This window comes from Athene cunicularia (assembly GCF_003259725.1).
Source record: "Athene cunicularia isolate RWA chromosome 13 unlocalized genomic scaffold, athCun1 chr13_part1, whole genome shotgun sequence".
Lineage (NCBI taxonomy): Eukaryota > Metazoa > Chordata > Aves > Strigiformes > Strigidae > Athene > Athene cunicularia.
In genome coordinates this window covers 19,903,702-19,926,729 of record NW_020799117.1, presented here as the reverse complement: position 1 = coordinate 19,926,729, position 23,028 = coordinate 19,903,702, and the positions used below count along the sequence as shown (strand labels likewise).

General features: G+C 58.5%; 3 protein-coding genes across 5 annotated transcripts in view; 1 reads left to right on the top strand and 2 right to left on the bottom strand.

The window, feature by feature from the left end:
* FCHSD1 (FCH and double SH3 domains 1) overlaps nt 1-726 on the bottom strand; it is a 6,405-nt gene extending 5,679 nt beyond the window's left edge. Inside the window, exon 1 of the mRNA XM_026858558.1 lies at nt 628-726. Coding sequence (XP_026714359.1) covers nt 628-726 — 99 coding nt within the window. The remainder of the gene's footprint in view (nt 1-627) is intronic.
* A 547-nt stretch (nt 727-1,273) lies between these two features.
* LOC113485335 (proteinase-activated receptor 3-like) lies at nt 1,274-3,951 on the top strand. Its single transcript, XM_026858451.1, has 2 exons — nt 1,274-1,540; nt 2,613-3,951. Exons 1-2 carry the CDS (start codon nt 1,315-1,317, stop codon nt 3,635-3,637), a joined length of 1,251 nt encoding a protein of 416 aa, XP_026714252.1. The 5' UTR covers nt 1,274-1,314; the 3' UTR covers nt 3,638-3,951.
* Nucleotides 3,943-23,028, bottom strand: part of ARAP3 (ArfGAP with RhoGAP domain, ankyrin repeat and PH domain 3) — a 20,843-nt gene continuing 1,757 nt past the window's right edge. Inside the window, exons 2-34 of one of the 3 annotated variants that reach the window (XM_026858448.1) lie at nt 21,544-22,635; nt 20,872-20,933; nt 20,464-20,537; nt 20,166-20,236; nt 16,445-16,714; nt 16,119-16,188; nt 15,157-15,277; nt 14,750-14,937; nt 13,786-13,892; nt 13,482-13,681; nt 13,239-13,324; nt 12,884-13,066; nt 12,477-12,639; nt 12,031-12,162; nt 11,803-11,956; nt 11,547-11,649; nt 11,111-11,309; nt 10,959-11,022; nt 10,478-10,641; nt 10,104-10,316; nt 9,840-9,945; nt 9,168-9,315; nt 8,912-8,980; nt 8,545-8,619; nt 8,309-8,423; nt 8,019-8,147; nt 7,700-7,833; nt 7,460-7,542; nt 7,196-7,231; nt 6,376-6,439; nt 6,139-6,276; nt 5,769-5,807; nt 3,943-5,113 (exon numbers count right to left, since the gene is read on the bottom strand). In XM_026858448.1, coding sequence (XP_026714249.1) covers nt 4,547-5,113; nt 5,769-5,807; nt 6,139-6,276; nt 6,376-6,439; nt 7,196-7,231; nt 7,460-7,542; nt 7,700-7,833; nt 8,019-8,147; nt 8,309-8,423; nt 8,545-8,619; nt 8,912-8,980; nt 9,168-9,315; nt 9,840-9,945; nt 10,104-10,316; nt 10,478-10,641; nt 10,959-11,022; nt 11,111-11,309; nt 11,547-11,649; nt 11,803-11,956; nt 12,031-12,162; nt 12,477-12,639; nt 12,884-13,066; nt 13,239-13,324; nt 13,482-13,681; nt 13,786-13,892; nt 14,750-14,937; nt 15,157-15,277; nt 16,119-16,188; nt 16,445-16,714; nt 20,166-20,236; nt 20,464-20,537; nt 20,872-20,933; nt 21,544-22,595 — 5,379 coding nt within the window. In that variant the 5' untranslated portion in view covers nt 22,596-22,635 and the 3' untranslated portion in view covers nt 3,943-4,546. Of the gene's footprint in view, nt 5,114-5,768; nt 5,927-6,138; nt 6,277-6,375; nt 6,440-7,195; nt 7,232-7,459; nt 7,543-7,699; nt 7,834-8,018; nt 8,148-8,308; nt 8,424-8,544; nt 8,620-8,911; nt 8,981-9,167; nt 9,316-9,839; nt 9,946-10,103; nt 10,317-10,477; nt 10,642-10,958; nt 11,023-11,110; nt 11,310-11,546; nt 11,650-11,802; nt 11,957-12,030; nt 12,163-12,476; nt 12,640-12,883; nt 13,067-13,238; nt 13,325-13,481; nt 13,682-13,785; nt 13,893-14,749; nt 14,938-15,156; nt 15,278-16,118; nt 16,189-16,444; nt 16,715-20,165; nt 20,237-20,463; nt 20,538-20,871; nt 20,934-21,543; nt 22,636-23,028 lie in introns of all 3 variants that reach the window. The other 2 variants (XM_026858449.1, XM_026858450.1) reach the window with 2 other exon arrangements.

The following is a 23,028-nucleotide window of genomic DNA, read 5'->3' as shown; positions in this document are numbered from 1 at the left end:
CGCCCCTGCAGGGAGCGAAGCTCCCCCTGGTGGCTGCTGCTGCAGGTCCCGCCGGAGCCCCGGGATGGGGACACCGGGGGGGCGGGGACACGGACATGGGCGGATGGGGACATGGGGAGACAGGGCCACGAGGAGACAGAAGGACAGGGACATGGGGAGATGGTGAGATGGGGGAATGGGGACATGGGGAGATGGAACCAAAGGGAGATGGGGTGATGGCGAGCACTGGCACCCATGTCCTTGGGCAGGAGGACATGAGGACAGCTGGGGTACAGGGACACTGGAAATGCTGGGGACAAAGTCCTCGTGCGTGAGGGCACACACAGGGCACCAGTCCCAGGAGCTGGTGACACACGGGGTGCTAGAGAACTGGTCCTGGGGCGTGGGGGCACGTAGGGCAGTGGAGCCTCAACCCCCAGGCACAGGGAGACGTGGACCTCACGTCACATGGAGGATGCAGAGCCCCTGATTTGGCAGGACCCTGCCGTGGGAGCACGGCACTGTGCTGAGCATTTGGTGGGGGAGACCTGGAACCATGAGGGCTCCCCAGCCAGCCCTTGTCCCATCTGTAACTTGGGCCCTCTGTCCCCCTCCCATTGCCCTCCCATACCCCCCTTCAGCTCTCACTTTCCTTTCTGTCCTGCTTTTTCTCTGTCCGTGGTTCCTGTAGAGTTCATGGTTCTCCCCACTGTCCCTTTTGTCCCCTTTTTGCTCTTTCCCTGACATTTTTGGGTGTCCTGGTTCCCTTGATGCCTGTCGATGCGCAAGGCTGGGCTGGGGCTGTGTCACCAGGTTTATTATTCCACTCTATCACCTCTCTGCTGCAGGAGGGAGCCAGAAAAATAGACTGGGGGCCAACCAGCACCCCACTTGGGTGGCAGGAATGGGACAGCAGAGTGGGGCAATGCAGGACAGCTCCATCTACAGGGTGACATTGGCTTGTCAGCCTGACCAAGGTGATGGATCTCTGGGGATGTCTGGTCCTGGCAGGGCTGGGCAGGCAGGGTGCCCTGTGACGCCAGGGGGCTACAGGGGGACAGTGGCACATGTCACCGGGCTGGGAGCAAGCTGTCTCCTTCCTGTCCCATGCTTGGGGGGTGTATAGCTCCTCCTGCCCACTGCAGTTCATAACTGTCTTATGGTGGCTGCCTTATGTCCGCTTCCTCCCCCTCACTATTATGTGCCGGTGGCTGGAAATAACCCCAGTGTCGATGACGTCCCCTGAGTGCTTGGCAGAGGCAGCTGGTGGTCATCTCGTGCTCCCCGCCTCCTGTCTGACTGCTTTTACCGCAGGGATGCGGGCAGGATGCAGGCATGACGTGGAGGAGAAAGAGGAAGAGTACCAGCAGGGAGGGGGCCAGTGGCTGTCCTGCTGTGGTGACGCAGTGGGGCCAGCCCTGTCTGTGCCACTTGCACAGACTCAGCTTGCACAGAGGCAACTCTGCCGAGATGTCCCAGCCTTCGCCCATCTCTGCTGCTGCCTGCATCACCCTCCTTCTCAGCTGTGCTTGGCTCGGCTCGGCCACCCAATTCTCTCCGAGTAAGTGACTTGATGGTTCTGGGCAGTGATGGGGCAGGTCAGGGAGGCCTTACTGGGACACTCTGACATCATGTTCTGGGATACTTGGAGGGGATAGCTGGGTGTCATGGTGGAAGCTCAGGGTGCTGTTTCGCTTGCCTTCCCTGGGTGTCCACACTGGAAACCTAAGTGAAGACCTGAAACCCTGCCACCCCTTCCCCTTTGGGCAGCAAAAATCAGGTTACTGCTCTCATAATCTGAATTTCCCCTGTCCCCTGGATGCGGAGAGGTGGTAGAGGTTGCGGGAAACCTGTTGGGTGTAACTGGGGCCCCCCAGGGCCAGACATCATGGGAACCACTTGGATGGAGCTTTTGAGTCAGGAGGGAGTGATTTTTAGGGGAGCAAAGCCCAGTTGTGTTTTTTGAGCAACCCAGAAAAGGGATCAGGAGTTGTTTGTCTGGTGTCCCGGCACCTTCCTGTTCTTCACTTTTGTTCTGAGCACGCAGTGAATAGCATCTGACCACAGGCAGACGGGGAGGCATGCACAGCTCTGGCCGTGATGGGGAGCTGAGCCACATGGCTGGCTGGGAGGAGGAGGCAGGAGCTCTGTTGGGAGAATAGCTCCCATCCTGGCATGGGTGGCCATATCCTGACCCTGGCCTGGCATGGGTTTCTCATCTGCCCTTTTAATCCTTTTGGCTTGCAGGGGACCTGTTGTGCTGGTCTTGGTAGGCAAAAGGACACCAGCAAAGCTGTATGTCCTTGCAGTGGCATACAGGAGCAGAGCCCACCCGGGAAGCGAGCAGGGTGCCCAGCTGGGCTGGCACTGCCACGGTGGCACTGCCATGGTGGCACTGCCAGGCTAGTGTCATGGACGGCAGGGGATGTGGCACAGCTCCATGTGGTAAGGGTGGCAGGATGTTAAGGGCTCCCATGTCCTGAGCTGCCCCTGCCATGCGGCAGGGAGATGCCAGATCCTGCACTTGCTGGCAGCTCTGCAGAGAGTGGTGACCACTCTCCTGAGTGGTCCTGAGTGGAAAGGGGCAGTGGGAGGGGGCACTCGCTGAGTCTGATCTCTTGTGTCCTCCGCAGTGCATGGCAAAGGGCGAGTCTTGATCCCTCTCACTCCCCAAGAAGAAGCCACGTGCCCCAGTGCCTCTGTGGAGGCTTTTCTCAACAGCACCCTCACCACTCGTCTTCTCCCTGCCCTCTACTCTGTCATCCTGCTCGTGGGGCTGCCAGCCAATGCTCTGGCCTGCTGGGTCCTGGTGACCAACTTCAGGAGATGTTCCAGCACCCTCTTCCTGCTCAACCTGGCCAGTGCTGACCTGCTCTTTGTCCTCCTGCTGCCCTTCAAGATCTCCTATCACTTCTTGGGCAATCACTGGCTCTTTGGGGAGTACCTGTGCCGCATCATGGTGGCCTTCTTCTATGGGAACATGTACAGCTCCATCCTCTTCTTCACCTGCATCGGCCTGGAGCGTTACATATCTGTGGTGCACCCGTTCCTGTGGAAGGGCTCCACTTGGACACTGTGCAAGGCAGGCATCTGTGTGGGCATCTGGCTGGTGGTGGGGCTGGGCATGAGCCCTCTCCTTTTTCACCCCCAGACAAGTCATATCTCAAGCCTGAACATCACAACATGCCATGATGTCCTAGGGAAGAATGAGCACATGTTCCTTGTCTACTATTTCCTCTCCCTGGTGGGGCTGGGCTTTGGCTTGCCCTTTGTGCTCATGATCATCTCCTACAGCTGCATCCTGGTGCGGCTGCTGGCCAAGGGGAGGCGCTATAGGCAGGTGGTGCGGATCCTGGCCCTGGTCCTCCTGGTCTTCATCGTCTGCTTCACTCCCAGCAACGTGCTGCTCTTCATCCACTACATGATGGAAGCCACAGGGTGCAACAACATCACCTACATTTTGTACACCCTGGCCCTGGTGTTTGGTGCCTTCAACAACTGCTTCGATCCCTTCATCTACTTCTACGTCTCCCAGGATTTTCGGGACTGGGTCCGGGGTGCAGGCATCTGCTGCCTGGGGAGGCTTGAGACCTCAGTGGAGAGGGCATCAGGGAAGGCAGCCTTGCCCCTGAGGTCCAGTGAGCAGAGCCAGCTGTAGCCAGGGTTAGCGGGCACTGGGCTGTGTCCCCCTGCCCTGGGAACAGAGGATCCTGCAACTTCGTGCCCAATACGAAGGGCTGAGCCACCCCAAGCTGGTAACAGACTTGGAGAGAAAATCCCACCCTGAATTTGAGGTTCAGCTAGGATTTTGCACTAGTTTTGCAGTTCCTCTGATGCTGTCAATGCTGCCTCCGTTTCATGGGTCCTCCAGCTGGATGCTTGGCCCTGGCACCCCCATGTCCCTGCCTGCCAGAATCTGGTATCCCTCACTGCTCCTCCAGCAGAGATCAGACCTTCCAGAGTACAAATAAACCTTTATTTCTCCCTGCTGGTGGAAGCAACAGGTATAAATACCCCAGCTGAGCAGGAGCTGTCCTCCATCGCCAGGACTATGCGCCGAGCACACATGGCCAGCCCTGCTCCCATTGACCCCCCCAAAATATGCCATGGTAGATGCAAGAAGTGGAGGATGGCTTGGGTGTCCTGACTCTGCCCCACAGGCCCAGCACTTGGAGAGGGGACATCATGCTGTGTTCCCCCATGCTGGCAAGCACTGCATGCCCCCATGCCTGATACCGTGCCGAAACACGCAGGCACCACATTTCCACTTTTATTTTCCCTTTTACTTGCTTCCCTAGGCACTGGGCCTGATGACAGACATGCCATCCATGAGCAAGAGCACATGTGGCAGCATCTCCAGCCCTTCCAAGATGGGGTACTGTGGCTCAGCATCCTCATCCCCACTAGTCCCCCTGTCCCCACCAGTCCTGACTCCTAGCCCAGCTCTGGGATCAGGAGGAGGAGGACGGTGTGGGCTCCATGATGTGGGAGTGTGGGGTACCCATCATCGCTGCCACAGAGTGCGACTTGACCCCCAGGTCGGTGGCTGCCTCTTCGGCACGGTGGGTCACGTCACCGGCTGGCCCGGCCCTGGTGACTGGCCCTCGTTCTTCCTGAGGATGACACTGCTGAGCTCCTGGATGAGTTTGTTGTTGATGGGTGAGGGAGGCTGCATGCTCCTCTTCCTGGGGATCTCCAGGGAGGTCTCTGTACTGGGACTGCTCCCCGGTGTGGCTGCTGGCTCCCAGTCCCTGGCCAGTGCCAGAGAAGGCTCTATGTTTCTCTCCAGAGAGGCTGTTTTGGTGGGTCTGAGCCCCTGGGCTGGAGCTTTGTCACTGTCTAGGTTCAAGCCCCTTTCAAGGGACAGGGCTTTGGTGACAGCGGGACCCTCCACCCTCTGGGCCGGGCTGGCAGGCAGTGAGGAGCGCAGGGCTGTGACTGGGGGCTGCTCAGGGAAGGGGGCTGGCTTCCTCGACCTGTCCACGGGGGGCAGGGCCGACAGATCTGCCAGCAGCCCCTGCCCCAGCTCCAGTGCGGCCAGCTCGGGGAAGTTGCCCACCTCCTCGTAGACAGGATCAGCATCAGCCTCCTTCTCCTGCTGCTCCTCCAGGGAGTCCTGGTGCATCTTCATGGGCTGGGGGAGTGCAGGGGGTCAGTGAAGGGCACTGTCTGCACTGCTCATCTGTACCCCTCCTTCCCCCTTCACCTTGCCCTCCCTGCACTTGGGTGCTGCCTGGGGACCTTTGACCCTTTGCTGTGGGTCTGATGCCTGCAGGAGACCCACCCTCTATCAGGGCTCTTGGCTCAGGCACTGTTGCCCTTTAGTCCCATCAATGAGGCAGGGTCCGTACCACCAGGCTGTGGCAGCAGCCCAGCATCCCTTGTCAGAGGTGGTCTGGGGTGGGGTGGGAGATGGGAACCCATGCAGAGCACAAAGCCAGGTGAACTCAGATCCAGCCAGAAATAACCTGATGGTGAGAGGACCCAAACCTATTTCCTTGCATTTCTTATGTTGAACCCCTCTGGGCAATGCATGCCCAACACTGGGAGCTGGGATGGACTGTTGTGGTCTTGCTTGCACACACTGGGACCATGCAGGGACCCCCATCCCCGGGTATGGGACACACAGAGCAATGGACACCCCCTCTTCTGCCACACAGCATGGGCACGATGGCCTGGGCATGCCTCTGAGTGCAGCTGGGAGTGCTGCAGGTGAGCCCTTGCTGCCCTAGCTGGGAGGCACAGTGCAAAGCCAGCAATGGACACGCTCCATGTGTGCGGGTACTTACAAAGAACATGGACAAAGTCCTTCGTGTGTGCAGGCGGCGCTAGAAACAGAGGAGACAGGCAGAGGTAAGCACGTGATAGCACAGAGCAGGGTTGTGGATGCCTCGGCAGGCAGAGCATGTGCAGTGGGGTGCAGCACCCCATATGCCCTCACAGGGCCCTGCACACACGGAGAGCTGCCACAGACATGAGCACAGCACGCAGCACACACACACCGCCAAGCACAGGGACACACACCTAAAGCATCCATCGGTGCCAGGTGGATGCACCCACCTCCAGGATCCTGGGGTGGGCGCATGGTCTCAGGGCAGATGCAGGGACCTGGGTGGGTGCAGGAGCACCCATGGGCAGGGGTAGCTGAGGGGGCTTTACCAGGGTCTGGTTGGCAGAGAGCATGGTGGTGTCAGTGCTGTCCCCATGCAGAGGCACCAGTGGCATGGTGCCGAACTTCTGCTTGGCGAGGTCGGAGGAGGAGCGACGGCGCATGATCACGGGACGCAGATCATCGTGCTGTGCACAAGGACAGGGCAGGGAGGGGGTCATACCAGGCTGCCCTGCCAGCCCAGCCCAGCCCAGCCCAGCTGGGTGGCATAGCCAGCCTGCACCCACCTGAGCCTTGAGGATGCTGGTGGTCCAGTCCCACAGCTCAGCCTGCCCTGAGCACACCAGGTACCTGCAGAGGAGTCATCTGAGACACTGCCATAGAGCGGGGATAGTGGGACTTAAGTCCCCTTGCCACCTTGTCTGTGATACTGGGGCTGCCATGTGCAACTACACCCAGTGGGACTGTACCTCTGAAACTCTGCATGCCCAAACTGCTGCTTCAGGGCAAGGTCAGAGTTTGTTGGGCACCCATGAGGCACCTCATCTCAGCTGTCCTTGCTGCTCTTAGAAGAACATCTCAGCCCCATGTCGGGGGCAGGTGATGTGCTCAGCTGCTGCCACAGCATCAGCAGTGTCAGGAAAATGGGGACAAGATCAGCAGGATGCACAGGTGTGCCCAGGCACCCAGCAGTACTGGGGAGGCTAGTGCAGGGAGCCCAGCTCGGTGCAGTATGCAGGAGTACCCCACCTGGGTGTGTGGGGATGTAGAGCAGTGTTGGGTGAAGGCTGGCAGGTAGCACAGCCATGCAAGTGACACACAGTCCTGGGCAGGTCCCCTCTGGAGCCTGGTGCTGGGTGCTTGTGCAGATGGGGAGGTAGGAAGGGTGTGTGGTTTGGAGATGGATTGCCCCTGGAGCCTAGCCCCACCTTGTGCCAGGGAGCATGTGGCCCCACCACTCTGTGCCTCGAGTGCACCAGGCAGGCACCAGCTCTGCCCTGACCCCCAGGGCCCTGTACCACTGCCCCTGGCTGTCCCACTCCCACTAAAACTGGGGACAGATCTCAACATCCCTCCAGCCCCAGGATATTGGGGTCAGACACTCACAGTTGCTGCTTGTCCAGGGTCAGCGTGAAACCCCACCTGAGGAAAGGAAGAGACAAGCTGTGGGGCAGAACCACCAAGCTCAGACACAGCGCAGGGTCTGTGGGCAGCAGAGGGAGGGGCTGAGCTTGCTCCACAGGCCCAGGCTTGTCACGGCTTTGGGTCCCTGTGGGTCTTGGCGTGCTCCCAGCATCTGGGTTCATGTGCTGGGTGCAGGGACTGAGGGGTGCATGCTCCAGGGCCACGGCCAGGGAAGGTTCCACTTACTGGGCTGGTGGCTTCAGCTTCTTCCTAATGCCCATGTAAATCTTGGCTGCATCTAGGGGCCACTCGCGTTCTGGCTTGGCACTCTGGGGAGAGATATCCATTGGGTCATCCCAGCTTGCTGCCAGCCTCCCTGCCAGGAGGACAGCCACCACTGTGCCACCGCTGTCTCCAGGACGCCCCTCCCAGGCTCTCCTCCTGCCCTCAGGGCACAGGTCCATCCCCACAGCATCGCCTGGGTACCTTCTTCTCCTTGAGCAGCAACAGCCTCCGGTCCCGGATGACAAAATAGCGCTCCTGAAACTTGTTTCCCAGCAGCTTGGGGGGCTCCTCGCGGCATTTCAGCAGCCCACACTTGGGAGTCTCACGCTTGACACCTGCTCAGTGCAGGGGAGATGGGAGCGTGTGAGGGTGGCTGGGCTATTGCAGGAACATCCCACTATGGGTCTCAGGGATGTGCCCGACAGCTGCAGAGTGGTGGCCAGGGCAAGAGGAAGCTCAGGCAGGGATGTCCCACTCTGGGGACACCCCTAGGGTCTGGGACCCTTTGTCATTGCCTTACCTGTGAAGAGACAGCTGCCCTCGCCGATGGGGACCTTCCTCACCAGCAGGTATGCGGCACTGGGCTCCGGAAGCTTGCACCACTGCAAAGCTTGCTCCAGTACCTTCTCCTTGGGATGCAGGGGCCGCTCTGGGGAGGCAGGGACGCTCTCACTTGTGTGTCCCCTTCCCTGTGCCAGTCCCTGTCCCCCCTGTCACTGGCAGCAAGTTGCTCCCCCATACTCCACACCACCTCCTCACCAGTCTGGCCATGCTGAGAACATCCCCCCATGTCATCTCCACCATGCTCACCCAGCTCCCCGTTCTCCAGGGCCTCAAAGGTCAGCCAGATGTCCAGGCTGGCCGCCACGTTGCGCATCTCCAGCACCTGGTTGGTGAGCTCCTCCGCCGTCATTGTGGGGGACACCTGGGGCCAGACACACAGGCTGCTGTGATGGATGGTGGCAGGTTGGGTCCCAGGGACAGGCTGTACCAGGAGCCTGCATCCCTCCTCACTTCCTCTGGCACAGCCCTCCATTGGGACTCACCTTTAGGGTGACGCAGCAGTCGGCCAGCTTCTGCTCCAGGTAAACCTCAATGATGAGGTCCCCTGCCTGGGAAAGCTGGGGGAAGAGCAAGCGGCATTGGTGACGTGCCAGCATGGGTGCTGTGCATGTCCCCTCTCCCCAGGTGCTAACAATGGTGTCCCAGTGAGCTGGGGCTGCTTGTCCCCTGGGCAGGAGCCTCAAGGTGGTGGGTGAAGGGGAGACAAGTCAGGGAAGGTCCTTCCCCGGACATCAGGTGTGGGACAGTGGGGACCCAGGGTGGACAGCTGGGAGTGCCCCCATCCTCCCCACAGTCCCACCAGCCTGAGAGTCCCTGACACGATGGGGGCCAGCAGCACATCCCAAGTACCTGGGTGTCCTTCCAGGTGGTGATCAGACTGTTCTCCAGATCCATCTGGGATACCTGGTCCTCATCGATCTGCCGAAGGAAGGTTGCACAGGGTGAGGACACATGGAGTCAGTGTGGGGTGGGATATGACTTGAGGACACATGGCCAGGATGGAGAAATGCAGGGGGAGGCAGAGGTGGGCAGTATGGAAGGATACAAGGGGAGACAAACACAGCCAGCATGGAGGGAGCTGGCAAGTCCCCTGCAGGGAGCTTACATTGAAGATGCTGACATAGTTGTCAATGAGGTCTTCCATCACCTTGACCTCGTGTTCCCCTTTGCCATCAGTCTGGAAGAGGCTGGGTGCAAAGAGCAGTGACAGGTTCTTGGTGCTCATCTGGTTGAGGTCTGCACATTTCTGCACCCTGGGACAAGGAGGAGAGAGGTGAGGGGCTGGTCCCAAGCTGGATGGGGTTTCAGCCCTAGGGACCCTCCTCTGCCTTATACAAAGTCTTCTGAAATCAGCCCATTTTACCCCATCTCCCTCCCCAGCAGTGGGAACTTCAAGCCGGGCAGTTCCTGTTTCAAGGACTTCTGGCTGCCATCAAACCAGACAACAACCTCAAACTCTGAGTTGGGGATGGGATTTATTTTTTTCCCTCTTTTTTGTGTACTGGGTAAAGTTTATGTTCTACAAGGGGTTGTCCCCTACTCCCAAACCTCCTTTCACTCCCCCTTGCTTCAGGATGACTTTGGGAACATTTTGAGGCATCCCAGAGTACTAGCACCAGCTGCGGGCTGGGGGGGGCAGGGCACAGGCACTGGGCTCTTCCTGTGTTGCAGGGGTGAGAGCCAGCATTCCCTGGGCAGTGAGGAGACCCCATGCTGCTGGCTGGCCTTGGGAACCCTGGCTGGACCAGGGGACCCTTCAGGGAGGTGGCCCACTGACCGGTAGAGGTGCCCGATGAGTGCAGCCAGAGTCTTGTGGTTGAGGCGAGGCAGGCGATGAATGAGCTCCTTGTACCGCTCCAGGCGCTGGGGCTTCGAGGAGATTTCTGGAGGAAGAGAAGACATGGCCCATTGCTGAATGCAGCAATTCCAGACCTGACATGGCACCAGGACTGGCACCAGGACCCATCCCAGAGAGACACTGGTGCCAGGGGTCCCTGTTAGGCAGACCAGCATGGGAGCAGAGGTCAGGTGAAGGAGGTACCTGCAGCCTCCTTCCACTGTGGGTGCAGCTCCAGGGTGAAGACAGGGTCTTCCAGCTCACGGAAGAACCTCTTCAGCACATCGGTGACGTCCTCGATGAAGTTGTCATTGATGCGCAACTTGACATTGCGGGCATCCCGCCGAAACTCCTCCATCAGAACCTTGATCCGGGACTTGGCTCCATTCTTGCGGTAAATCCCCTCATGCCGCAGCCCTGGGGCAGACACATGGGTCATGGGGGCCCAATGCTACCTAGTGAATCCCCAACAGGGCTGGTGTCCCAAGAGTGGTGCCTCCTGCCTGGACCCATTGGCCACCCAGTTGGTCAGAGGATGTGTCTGGTCAGAGGCCTGGCTGCTGCCATGCTGGGCTCACCGTACTGTGTGATGAAGGCGATGCAGCTGTCCACGATGATGGGGATGTCCCCCCGACTCAGCTGCTGGTCCCGCAGAGCATTACCCCGGCCCCCCGCTGACGCCTGGATGTCCGTGTACCACGCTGCTGAGTCCACCCGTGACAAGCCCTGCAGGTAAAATGTCCTGAGAACAAAGGCAGAAAAGAGGGAATGAAGGTTGCCAGGAGCGGGGCAGGTTATCCCCTCCTGCCCATACACACAGCCTAGCTCTGGGACAGGGAACAAGGCACAGCCAGGCTGAGCCGAGGGACACCCTACCCTGGTGAGAGACCCTGGGCTGGGGTGACATCAGTAAACCCCTTGGCCACAGCCCTGCTGTCCCAGTAGCACCCCCACCATGGGTTTGGGATCAGCATAGACCCACACATCAGTGCCTTTGCCCTGGGCAGCCTGCTGAAGTTGCTTGGATTGTTCCCCATCATTCCCACAGCTAGAACTCACCTCCCCATCTCCACCAAGATCAGCAGCTCCTTCTTCTCTGGGGTCTCCGTGGGGGGAACCAGACCTGGATTGGGGTGAGTAGTAGAGGGGTCAGAGCCATGTACGGCCACTCAACACACAGACCCTGTCCCAGGCTGCAGCATGGCACTCACTGAGCTCCTGCAGCCGCCGGAGGTTAATGCTATCCTCAGCCCCATCATCCTCAGTGGGGCAGATGAAGAGGTGAGCTTTCTGCAGGATGAAGAAGGCCTGCTGCCACCGCTCGGGGTTGAGCATGCACTTGTAGCGTAGCTGGCCCACACGCTGGAACTCATAGCCCAGCAGACAGTGACAGCTCATGGGTGTGAACCACTGCAGGACAGAGCAAGAGAGGAGATGGGTAAAGACAGGGCTCGGCCTCTGAGTGCAGATGCCCATGAGGATGGGGGCAGGTCACTGGTGAGGATAGGAGCCCCCAGAAAAGGAAGGATGGTGCTTGCCACAGAGGATGAAGAACATGGGGGACTGAGAGGAATTACAACGGGGAAGTGGTGACAGAGCCCAGGGACCCAGGAGCGGCACAGGGTGCTGGAGCTGGAGCTGGCTTACCTTGCCAATGGCGCTGGCCCAGGCTTGCAGTGTCTCAGGCCTGTCGGTTCCCAGCTGCTGCACTTTTTCCCCAGTGAGGAAGAGCTCAAGGGTGAAGTGAAACCTACAGACGATGAACCAGCCTATGAGGGCAGCTCCCTAACCCGAACCTGCACCCAGACCAGAGCATTGCATCAAGCAGGGAGCAATGCCCATTCCCGCTCTCTGTGTGCCCATGGGCTCTCTGGGCATGCAGTGGGGCCATGGCTGGGGGTACCTTTCAGTGGGGCCAGGGCTGGCGAGTGCCTGACCTCTGCTCACACCCAGGGAAATGAGGTCCCCACTCTCAATGTGTCCCAGGGGCTCAGTGCATTTCTCCGTCTCAAAGAAGAGCAGAGCTCTCTCCAGGGAGCACCATGTGTGCTGGAAGTCTGCAGAACGGGAAGGGTCAGCAGCACTGGGGTATGCACCCCACTGGCTGCCCTCCTGAGCTCCCCATGCTTACCCTCTTTGCTCTTCTTGACGCCTGGGAGCTTGGAGTGGGCTGTGGCTCGGTACAGGTATCCACTGTGTGTGACTGGCTGCGTGATCTCATTGTAGACACCCTCCGGACCTGGTTCCCGTGGACAGGGGCTCCCTGTGGGGAACGGCACTGAGGCAGGAACAGGCACCTACCAAAGAGTGGTACTGGAGGGGCAGGGACATCCCACTCATGCAGGTGTAGGCAAGGGGATGTGCCAGGCATGGGGTTCCCTGGAAAGGGGCTCCAGAGGAGCCTGCTGCTTTTCACCAACCCAAAAGAGGGGTGCAGTGGGGCAGGATCCCCCAGCGAGCCACAGCACCTGATGCCTTGGCTGTCCACGGCTTTGGGGCATGCTGTGGGGGCAGGGGCAGTGGCAAGGAGGAAGCCCCCTCCATCACAGCCAGATGGAGCTCAAGGGTCCTTGTTACCTGAATGGTTCCTGAGCCTTTTGCTCTCCAGTACCCATGAAAGGTCAACCCCTGGGGCCACCTCATGAGTGGCAGGGTCAGTCGTCAACCCAGCCTCCGAGGATGAGAAGAACTTCAGGATGGTCTTGAGCAGGGCTGGTCCTGCCATCGCAGTGCAGAGCGCCTGGGATGAGACAGACACTTGTATTGACCATGTCCTGGCTCACAGAGACCCCCCGCCTGCTGCCAGGGGTGCTTGAAGGCAGTCAAAGCAGTGTACAACCTCCCACTGAGGCCCCAGCACTGCCCTCGTACTGAAGGGTGAGGGCACACGCAGCCAAGCAGGAGGTGTTGGAATCTCAGATGCAGAGCTTTGAGATGGTTCCCAGCACCCCAGCATCCTGTCTGTACCCTGAGTTGGCCCTTACCTGCAGCACGTCCTCCTGAGTGGTGTAGTGGGGATGGGGCAGGCGGTACCGTCCCTCTCTGTACTTGCGGGAGATAAAGTCCCGTCTCTGCTCAGTGCTGGCATCTGGGTAGAGAGTCTCGGCAGTGGGGAGGCGAGCAGCCCAAAATCGGTTGGCTCGGTCATTTCCCAGCATGATGAAGAGCTGCAGGAGAGTCCCATGGTCATGGCAAGCACCAGGACTAGTCAGGAGAAGCAGGATGCCCGGCGACCCTGCATCCCAGGGAAGACTGTGGGGCTGCTGCCCTGCCTGGAGAAGCAGCCTGGCCCCTGAGCATGCCCTGCCAGCCCCAGCACCCTGCCCTGAACAACTCTACCTGTACAATTTCATTGGACCAGACGCTAGTGTCAAGCTTCAGACTTTGCACCTTGGAAATGTTGGAGCCCAGGCTGCGGTGCTGCCCTGCAGGGAGCAGGAGAGTGAGCACCCCTTGATCCTGCCAGGGCAGCTGGTACCCAAGTCACACCCATAGCCCAGCCAACACCCTGCCTGCCCAGGCAGGCCCAGCCCACCACGTGCACACCAGGACCCCATGTGCCCCCCTGGGAGATGTACTGGCCTGCACACTGCTTGCAGATCACAACGCACAGGTTGATGGACGCCCAGTCAGGGTTCTGAGCCCAGCAGTCTGCACAGTATTTGTTGGCTTTGTTGGACCAGATCTTCTCTGCCACCTCATAGTCATAGAGCATCTCAGCTATGGCCTCCTGCAAGGCCTCCATCCACTCCCGCTTATCCCGCTCTGACTCCGCCATGAAGCTATGAGCACCAGCACAACCAAAACTCAGGGGCCTGGAGCAACCAGCACCTGGGTCCAGCACCCAGCTGCCCCCCATCTCATCCCACCCACATGCCTGGGATACCTGAATATTTTGAAGGGGGTGATGAGCTCGAAGCTGCGGTTCTTGGCTTCACGGATGGTGGAGCCACGCATCTCAATCAAGCAGATGCCAATGCCCATTTTAAAGAACTGCAATTTAGAGTGACATTGGTGTTGGCTCTGTGGTGCCACAGCAGATGTACCACCCTCGATGTACCAGTGATGCTGGGCTGGAGCCAGGGAGCTGCATCTGGCACTCCCAGCATCTCATCCCTGCTTTGCCTGGACAAGGCACACATCTCACATGGACCGACATAAAGCATCCTGCAACCACATTATCTTAAAATGAAAGGCAATTTCTGCCCACAGCTGAAACGCAGTCGTTCAAGTCCCTCTGTTTTGGGGATTTGAATCCACACTGAGTCAGGCACACTCACAAAGCAAGTGTCAACTTGAGCATAAACCACAGAGGCCTGATGCTGCTTAGTGCACACCAGGCAAACTGGAAATGAGGTGACTGTAAAAAAAAAGAGGTGTGATGAGAGAATTCAGCAGGCAGGAGTTGGGGAGTTCTGTGGGCAGCAGACAGGGTGCAACGGGCTGGCAGAGACCTGATGCATCCCATGGGGCAAGCCCATATTGCAGCAGGTACGTTTGTTGGTGATTTTGTGGTCATTGATCCATCTGTCCTGTGATGGGCTGGAACACTTTGGTGAGACTAATATCTAAGTGCCTGGCAGAGATGAAGATAATTTGGTGATAGCCAGGAGATTGGGCAGTGGATCCACTTCTGGTACCTGCTGCATCTCCAAGCCCAGGCTCCCACTACTGCTGCCCTGTGCAGGATCTCCAGCTTCCTGCTCTTCCATTCCCTTTCTCCTGCCTGTCCTTTCCCTCTCTGCTCTCCTTTTAGCCCAGGTCCTGGCTAAGCTCCCTCCATTGCTCTCATCCCATACTCCATTGGCACAGCCCTCTGTGCCAGTGGGGTGTCTGGTCCGGCCACAAACCTGTTCGCTCTTGTACAGCCACATCTCAGGCAGGCTCAGGGCTGCGAACACCTTGGACTTCTGGCCTTTCAGCTCCAGGGTGCCTGACTTCTGGCAGTGAGCAGTATTGGCAGACCGGGGCTGGGACCCAACCAGGCGCTGGTCCATCACCTTCTTCTGTAGTGTGGAGCACCACTCATTCCTCTGGGCTGGGGACCAGGCATGATGGAGAGGGTCTGAGCCCTTCCCAACAGCTCTGGCATGGAGCAGAGCACCCAACAGGCATGGCAGGGGAGAGGTCCCCTTGCTCATGGTGGATGGATGTTTTGGGGATGGGGTGAGAGTTGCCTCTGGGATGCTCTGACTGGAGGAAGGAGTAGGGACAGTTCCCTGGGGATTGAGGGTCCTTGGTCTGTGCCTTTACTTACCCTCATTCTCAGCACGGAAGACGAAGATGCGGTGGCTGGTGACGACCTGAAACTTGTTGTCCTTCGTGGAGCGAGCCATCTCGATCACAGACAATGGGATCACCCCCTTGGGGTAGGGCTCCTGGGATGACCCACAGGCAGAGTTATCCCTCTTTGTCCTTCCTTCAAACACCTCCATAACCCAGCCACCCCAGCACATGCCTTACCAGACATGCTGGCACCATAACTATAGGGGTAAGGGGATGAGGCAGGGATGCCTGCAAGCTCCTGCAATAGTGGCTGATGTGGGGCCATGCATGGGACCTGCTTCTGCATGGGTGCCACTGATGTGAGGCCAGCCCGGCTGACTGTGCTGCAGGACTGGGCAGCAGTGCCTGTCAAGCCCAGGTGGCGTGGCAGCCCCCAGTGCCCCGCAGCAGGCCTAACAGGGCCATGCAGAGCCCTCATGGAAGGACAAGAGGACGTGGGACAGGAAACAGCTGTTGTCTCATCCCACGCACCTAACCCACAGTGTCAGCGCCCACAGGGAGAAAAGGTCCTCCATGCAGCACATCCTCCACATCCCCCAGGTGCTCAGCTGGGTGCTGCCTCATAGCACAGCCCGGGGGACACCAGCAGCCAGCAGGAGCTGAGGATTCAGGTAGGGATGGCTGGGACCCAGAGATCTCTCATTTGCAATCTACCCCAGGGCTTGTGAGCCAGCAGGATCCCTCTCACCTGCTCCCTGTTGACAGAGAGACCCCTCACTACTCTGGGCTTCCTATGGCAGGAGGCTGTGTTGAGAGCCCCCCAAGCACAGGAGGTATGGCTGCTCAACCCTGGCAATGGTAAAGCAGTGCTGGCTCCTTACAGAAGGACAACGCGAGGCAAAGGGGATATGGCAGCTCACGTGGTGTCAAGGCACCCTACTTAAGCAACACGGTGCAGCCTCCCCACCCTGGCCACATCCTGCCCCTTCATACCTTCTCACTGCTGAAGTACATAAGGTTCTTCCCATCAAAACGGACATAACGCCTCTGGAAGACATAGTTCCTGTTGGGATGGCAGAAAAACATGGCTGTTGGGGAAGGGGATGATTTCCGCAAGGACCCCCCATCTGCTCACAGATTCCCCTTTCCCCCAAGGATAACTGCACAGAGACCTTTGCAGCACAGCCAGGGCACCTGAGAGGGTCTTGTCCTGTGGGGAGGTCTGGCTGCCCTGGTACATGGTGACCAGCGTGCCCACCTCACCAGCCTTGCCCAAGGGGGCTTTACCTATGGGAACTGTCTCATGGGTGGGTACGTACCCCTGTGGGGAGAGCTTGTCCAGCCAGCCACTGAGCATGGTGGGTCGGGGCTCACAGAGCGATGTGAAGCTGGCGTAGGGGGAGATGGTGAGGTCATCCAGGACCTCATCTGGGTAGAGATGCGCTGGCAGGCTGAATGCGGTGCCCTCAGCCCGTGGTGCCTCTACAGTGGAGTAGCCCTCTGTGTCATTCTGGATGATGCGGTCAATAAGCCGGGACCGAGTCTCCTCATCCTCGCTCCTTCCCTCACTGCTACACTCGCTGCTTGTCCTGTGAGAAATGGGGTTGTGAAGCTGCAGCAACACGACTGCTCACCATGCGGCATCCTGGTCAATGCCATCCCATTTGAGGCTGTCCTGTTCCTGGCCCCATCCGGAGCTCCTTGGGGCACCCAGCGACGTGGGTGTTTGCATCTTCATGAGCAGTGTGGGCAAGGCCTCAGCGCTCATGACCCCCATTGCCACCAACAGCCTGAGGCTCAGTCAGTTCTACGTGATGGCAAGGCTGGTCTTAGCTGGCGTAATGGACTCTCCCACCTTGGGTAATACCTCACAGGCCATCACACATCTTCAAAACCCTTGCCACTCCATAGGCAGCAAACCAAATTCAGGAAGCTCCCCAGTCCCAAATCCTGCTCCCTGCTGACTCCTCACCAGGGGTCTCAGCCTGCTCTCTCCCTCTACCCTTCACAGAAGTGGGAACAGCCTTCTGCCATGACACCCTCCTGCCTGGTCTTGTGTCCAGCCAAAATGTTTTGCAAAGGGATTGGGATGGACAGATGAGCCAGTGGAGCTCCTCCATCTGTGTCCTTTTCTTTGGAAGCCATGCTAAACCCCGCAGCCAGGACTGGTGACTATCCAGCCATAACAATAAAAGGAAATTATAAAAATAAACTGCTAGGCCTGCCCCTCCCCCTCAGCCCTCTCAGCAAGATGTTTTTCTTTCCCTGGAAAAAAAGTATGGTGGAAAATGTCTGATGGTTCTAGGAGCTCACAGAGGAACTGCCCAGGTGCAATGGCACATGGGCAGGAAGAGAGTCATGGCAGCTGGGACACCCCAGCACCAGCAGGAGAGCACCTGTGCCACAGGATTGCTTGTGGCATTCAGTGCCAGGATGAAGAAAAGTCTCCAAGAAAGGCAATGAGGGTGGTCCAAGCCCTGTCACAGCTTCTGTCTGAGGGGCACCTGAGCAAGCTGTGCATCCCTAGTGGGGAAATGATGAGATGGGGGCAGGTTTCTGAAGTTGTGACCAGCACGAGGAGGGCAGAAAGGCCTCTGGGCACCACTGCTTCAGTCACAGGAGTTGGATGACATCAGATAAAGCCAGCAGGAGCAAAGTGCAGAACCACATGGGAAAGAAGCAGCTGACCTGTGGGACTCCTCACCATGGGATGTTGTAGAAGGAGAAATTTATGGAGGAGAAACCCACTGGGTGTTACTGAATATGAGAAACCACCTCCAGCACAAGTCCATGTGCTAGAAATACTTTTGGTCCAGAAGAATGTCCCCAAATGCCTCAATCATCATAAATTCTCCAAACACCTGGTTTTGAGCACTGCCTCATCATAGGAGCCGAGGCAGTGCATGGACCTATGCTTTGACCCTGAACGGGACAGCTTATGAGGCCATCAGACATCAGATGTCCCTTAACCATGTGGGACAGAAGCAAGACCTGAAGTCTGTCTGGGAGGATGTTGGGCTGGAGCTACCCAGGCTAGGGGTCAGCTTTGGTGAAGCAGAATGGTGTTTGGGGCTGAGGAGGTAGGTAGAGAGGGAAAATGGCTTGTTTGACTCCAGTGTCTGCCACAGCAGACATACCACCCTTGATGTACCAGTGTCTGCAAGAAAGACAAGAAATGGTAATGGGCCGATTGGAGGCTCCAAGAACAATGAAAATTGCTGTTTAATCAGCATAACAGAGCCTTTGCAGGGTGATTCATCTGGTTAGAGTCCCAGCTTCTTTAGGAGGAACTGGCCAGGAAGTGGGGTGGCTGGAGGACTCTGTACGTCATAGGCAGACACAATCCTTGAGTGCCAGAGCTGAGTGTGAGACAGACCCACTCAGTGGATCAGGGCAAGACAAAAAGGGGAACAATCCACGACAGACCCTTCCTGAACCATGATTTACAGCCACTGAAACCACAAAGAGCTGGAGGAAAAACAGCATCTGGCAGGGACAAGCAAAGCCCATGACCTGGCTGGAGTAGGGTCTCTCAGCATCCCATGAGCATGCCAAGTGCCAAGTGCCAGGCCAACTCCCAGTTCTGCCCTTGAGAGCAGGGCTGGTGTAGGAAGCCTCTAAACAAGTCTCCAAAGGCCAAGTCATCTCCGTTTTCAGCTGGTGCCAGGAAGTGAAGACAACGAACCTCAGGGCCAAATGAGTCCCCAGGTCAAGGAATTTCCAGGTCACCTGAGCCTGAAAGGTGATGCCTGAGGTGCACCGAGTTGGGGAAGTCTCTGTCAGTGCTCACATGGGAGAGCTGGTGGAAGACAGAGGATGCATGATGGAAGAAAGGGATCTGCTGGTGGTAAGGGGACCAAGGAGCTGCTGATGGATCTGGTGACTTCAAGTGGGGGGCATGGGCCAGAAAATCTATCTCTTGTTCAACAACCCCAGCCATGTTAGTGCTCAGGCTGGAAGAAAAAACCTGTGAACCTCTGCCTCTGACACTCTGATGATGGTCTCATCCTGTCTCTTCTCAGCAAGACCAGGCTGCAAAGTCCCTGGTGGGCCCAGGGCTTCAAGTGGCTGATGCCCTTGGAATGCTCTAGGTCCCAGATCCCTGGAAGCCTCTGGATGGAGACCTACAGGCCAGCACCCAGCCCCACTCTGAACTGCTGGTTCAGAGGCTCCACAGCAGATTTCAGTATTTCTCTTTGCAAAACTCCTGTTCCCAGGTATTTGCATTTCCCCACCCATGGCCCATGTTCGCTCTCATCTGGATGCAATGTCTGTCTGGCTGTGACATTGGATCAGGCCACACTGCCATGACTCCCGCCCAGAGCTGGAGATGGGCTGGACTGACCAACAGTGGGGCCAGAAAAGCAGGGACATGGGGACACAGTTGCCGGCAAGGCCACGGGCAGAGCTGAAGGACACAGAACTGCAGCTCACCTCCTCTCTAAGCAACACAGGAAAAGGAACCCTCCCCGTCTGAAATGGGAAGAGCAGCTTTCCTTCCTCTTTGTGAGATGCTATCAGGAGTTATGGAAAGTACATTTCAAAAGCATTTTAACGGTGCCCTTCACAATCTCACTGTCCACCACAGTGTGACAAGATCAACAAATGCTGATCTGTTGATGCTGGAGCCTTTGGAGCTTTCACATCCCTTCATGTGGAGCTCAGAGCAATCCCATTTCTGAGCAGCCTCTGCTCCCCGTGGTGTTTATCTGCTCCCAGTAGCCAAATCCAGGCTCAGACCAGTGTACAGATACCCAGTGCCACTGGCACTGCCCCAGCTGTGCACCCAGAGCATCTGTTGACAAGCACTGTCCCCCCGAGGGTCACCCACCAGCACAGCTCCTTCTCATCTCTGAGCTCATCAGGTCTTCTTGAGACTGCTGGCCTGATCCCAGATGCTCCTGATGAGCTCTATGGTGGGAGAAAAGCCTCCACTTGCCTCTCAGGCTGTGCCCAGGGGTATCCCCTGCCTCCCTGGCATGCAAACCCTGGACCCCAAGCTCAGCCCAGCCCCTGCAGCCCAGATGAGTTGATACCTACCTGCACGCTTCTCGCTCCAAGTCCAGCTCAGACACTGCCTCGTAGCTCTGATCAGAGGAGATGCCAACACCCTGGAAGGATAGATTTGTCACATCTCCTCTCCCCTCTGCCCTCTCCCATCTTAGACCTCCTCAACCTTCCTGGCCCACTGCTGGGGGGTTTCAGCCTGTGACCTGCACCCCAGCCAGGCACAGCGGGGCACCACAGTCCCACCATCTGCAGGTCCCTACTCTGCAGCAGCTGGTGGGATGCAGAGTGATGGCAGGGGACAGCCACCATCCCCACAATCTCCTCTCACCTTCTGCTCCTGGGACTGGGCTTCATGCCTGAAGATGGTCTCACTGTAGGGGCTGACAGGCTGCTCGTTGACCTCTGTGGGCAGACACATGGGAGGGAAATGCAGTCAGCAGCGTCTGCTGTGGGGCAGCGACCAGCCAGGACTGTCAAACCTGGAGGGGACCCCCCTTCCGAGCCCACCACAGGTGTGCCCAACATCCAGGGCATCTGGATAACAGAGATGCCAGCTCAAATACCTGTGGGGCTGGGCCCTGCCTTGGCCCAGGGCTACCCTGGTCCCTGAGTGAGGCAGAAGCATGGGGCAGGACATGAGGGAAAGTCAGGGTGTGCGGGTCTCCCTCTCACCGCCCTTCCCTGGGGACACTTCGAGGTCCCCCCTGCAGTGAACTAGTGCCCTGGGGGCTCTCACCTGGCTTGCTGGTGGGTCTCTGCGGGACGGGGGGCAGGCCCCCACTGGGCCAGCCGGGACTGCTGGAAAACAGGAGAGGGGTTACTGTGGCTGCAGCTGGGATAGGGTGCAAGCCTGCAGGGTTTTTCCACCTTGTTTTTCCATCTGGCTTACATGGGCTGGAGGCTTCACCTGACCAGGGCTGAGCCCAGCTTTGTCCCCTGGGATGTGCGGCCTCCCCTCCCTCCTCCCAGCGCCCTCCTTGCTCCCTTCTCCTCCCCACCCTGCGACCTGTCAGGCTGTGTCTCCTGGGGCTGCCAGGCATTTCCTACCTCAGCTCACCCCCAGCAGGAGCCAGTCCCAGAGTCCTCACTCAGTCATCCCCTCACCATGACAGAGAGCCCCAGCCCTACTGCATGTGGGGCAGCAGCTTCTCCCCCCCAACCAGGACAAGTCAGCCAGGTGCTCAAGGTCACCCTGTCAGCTTGGAGGGATCCCGGCTGCCCTGTGGGACCACTCTGCAGAGCCTGGGGAAGGCACAGGGAGGGTGGTTAAAGAGGCTTTGTCAGCACCTGGAGGTAGGCAGGGCCAGGATGGGGATGGGGTCCCAGGGATAGGGGACTCTGGATCCTCGGCTCTGGCTGCTCTGCACCCCTTCTCTGTACCCTGGGATGAGGGAAAGCATCTGCTTACTCAGGATTGTCGTCTGACTGGGTCAGCTCCTGAGGGGACAGAGCTGGGGGCTGTGAGAGACCCTGACCCTGGGGGCCATCCTCCTCTCCTGAGTTCTCAGCAGGTGCTGTTGGGGGTTGGAGTCCTTCATAGATGACGTTGGACACCATCTCCAGCCTGCCCCGTCCTGTGCCTGGCTGTGAGGTTGCCCTGGGGCACGGCGACGGATCTCTCCTGGCTGGGGCAGCTGTGGTGGGCAGGGGAGGGTTGGATGTGGGGTGACCCTCCAGCACGCTCCCAGGGCTGGGCTCAGCTGCTGGGACCCTGTGGCTGTGCCGTGGTGGGACAGATGGGACAGATGGAGGGGATTTCTCTGATGCCTCCAGAGTTCGTCCATGATCAGGAGCTGGGGATCGCAGCCGGGATGCTCTCATGCCCATGGCCACAGCCGTCCCTGGGCCAGTCAGCAGTGCTGGCCTGGGCTCCGGACTCTCCAAATCTGTGGAGCTCTCTCCCGGCACAAACCCCTCCAGTATCACAAAGGCTGTAGATGTCCCGTTGGTGCCCAGGCCGTGTGTTGGCTCCGTAGCATGTGTTGGCAGCACGGGTGCTAAGACATGCTCTGGCTTTGAGCGAGGGAAAACCGTCCTTGGCTTGGGAACCGGCTTCACGAGGGGAGGAGCAGGGTCCTTCTCTAGAGACGATGCCTGGGCAGGCACAGTGACACACTGCTGTGTCCCAAAGGAGTCAGTGGCCCCTCCCGGCTCTGCTTGAATGGCATCCTTGCCTGCCTGGGGGACATCCAGGACCTCGCTGGCTCGGAAATGGGTGTCTCCTACTGCAGGTCCCCCCTGGGACTGACTGAACATCCGTGTCTGCTGAGCCCAGTTTAAGATCCTTTTGCGGTGCCCAGTGGCGGTAATGCCAATCTGCTGCAGGTGGTCGCCGTCCAGCGAGGTGGCATCTCTGGCCACGTGGTACCCATGCTGCTTGAAAACATCCCGGTATCTCTCCAGGTGGATGGTGGCCAGCCAGTCTGCAATATCAGAGTCAGGACCGCACGGGGAGCTCATGGCCCTGGGGTGCCTCTGTGATCGATGCTCAGCCCATCATCTGTAGAAGGAGGAGAAAAAGGGGGTAAGGAAGCAGCAAGAAGAGAGGGAGAAGTTCAACTGCCACAAAGGGCACAGATCCTGTGAGTGGGAGCACAAAATGCTCCTGAAAGTCCTCCCACCTCACTGCTGTCCCCAGAGTCATTCACCTCCCAGCTCAAGAAGTCGGCATCCTGTTGTTGCTCAGCCCCAAGCCTCTCCGCCCCTCCCAGAGTTGCCAGATCCTGGCCCCACTTTGTCGGTGAGGCCATGACCCGAGTTCAAACAGGAACTGAGCAGCTGGGGGCTCACGGGGGAGTGGGTGGTCGAACAGATGCTGGACGCTGGGGCATCCTGGGCTCTGCTGCACACAGTGCTGGATGGGAGGAGGATGACAGCCAGTGCAGCTGGGGGG

What these genes read in the sequence shown, in the direction of transcription:
- LOC113485335 (XM_026858451.1), top strand. Translation starts at nt 1,315, where the DNA reads ATGACGTGGAGGAGAAAGAGGAAGAGTACCAGCAGGGAGGGGGCCAGT. An exon ending in GGCCACCCAATTCTCTCCGA is followed by an intron (nt 1,541 to 2,612) that starts GTAAGTGACTTG and finishes TGTCCTCCGCAG; the next exon opens with TGCATGGCAAAGGGCGAGTC.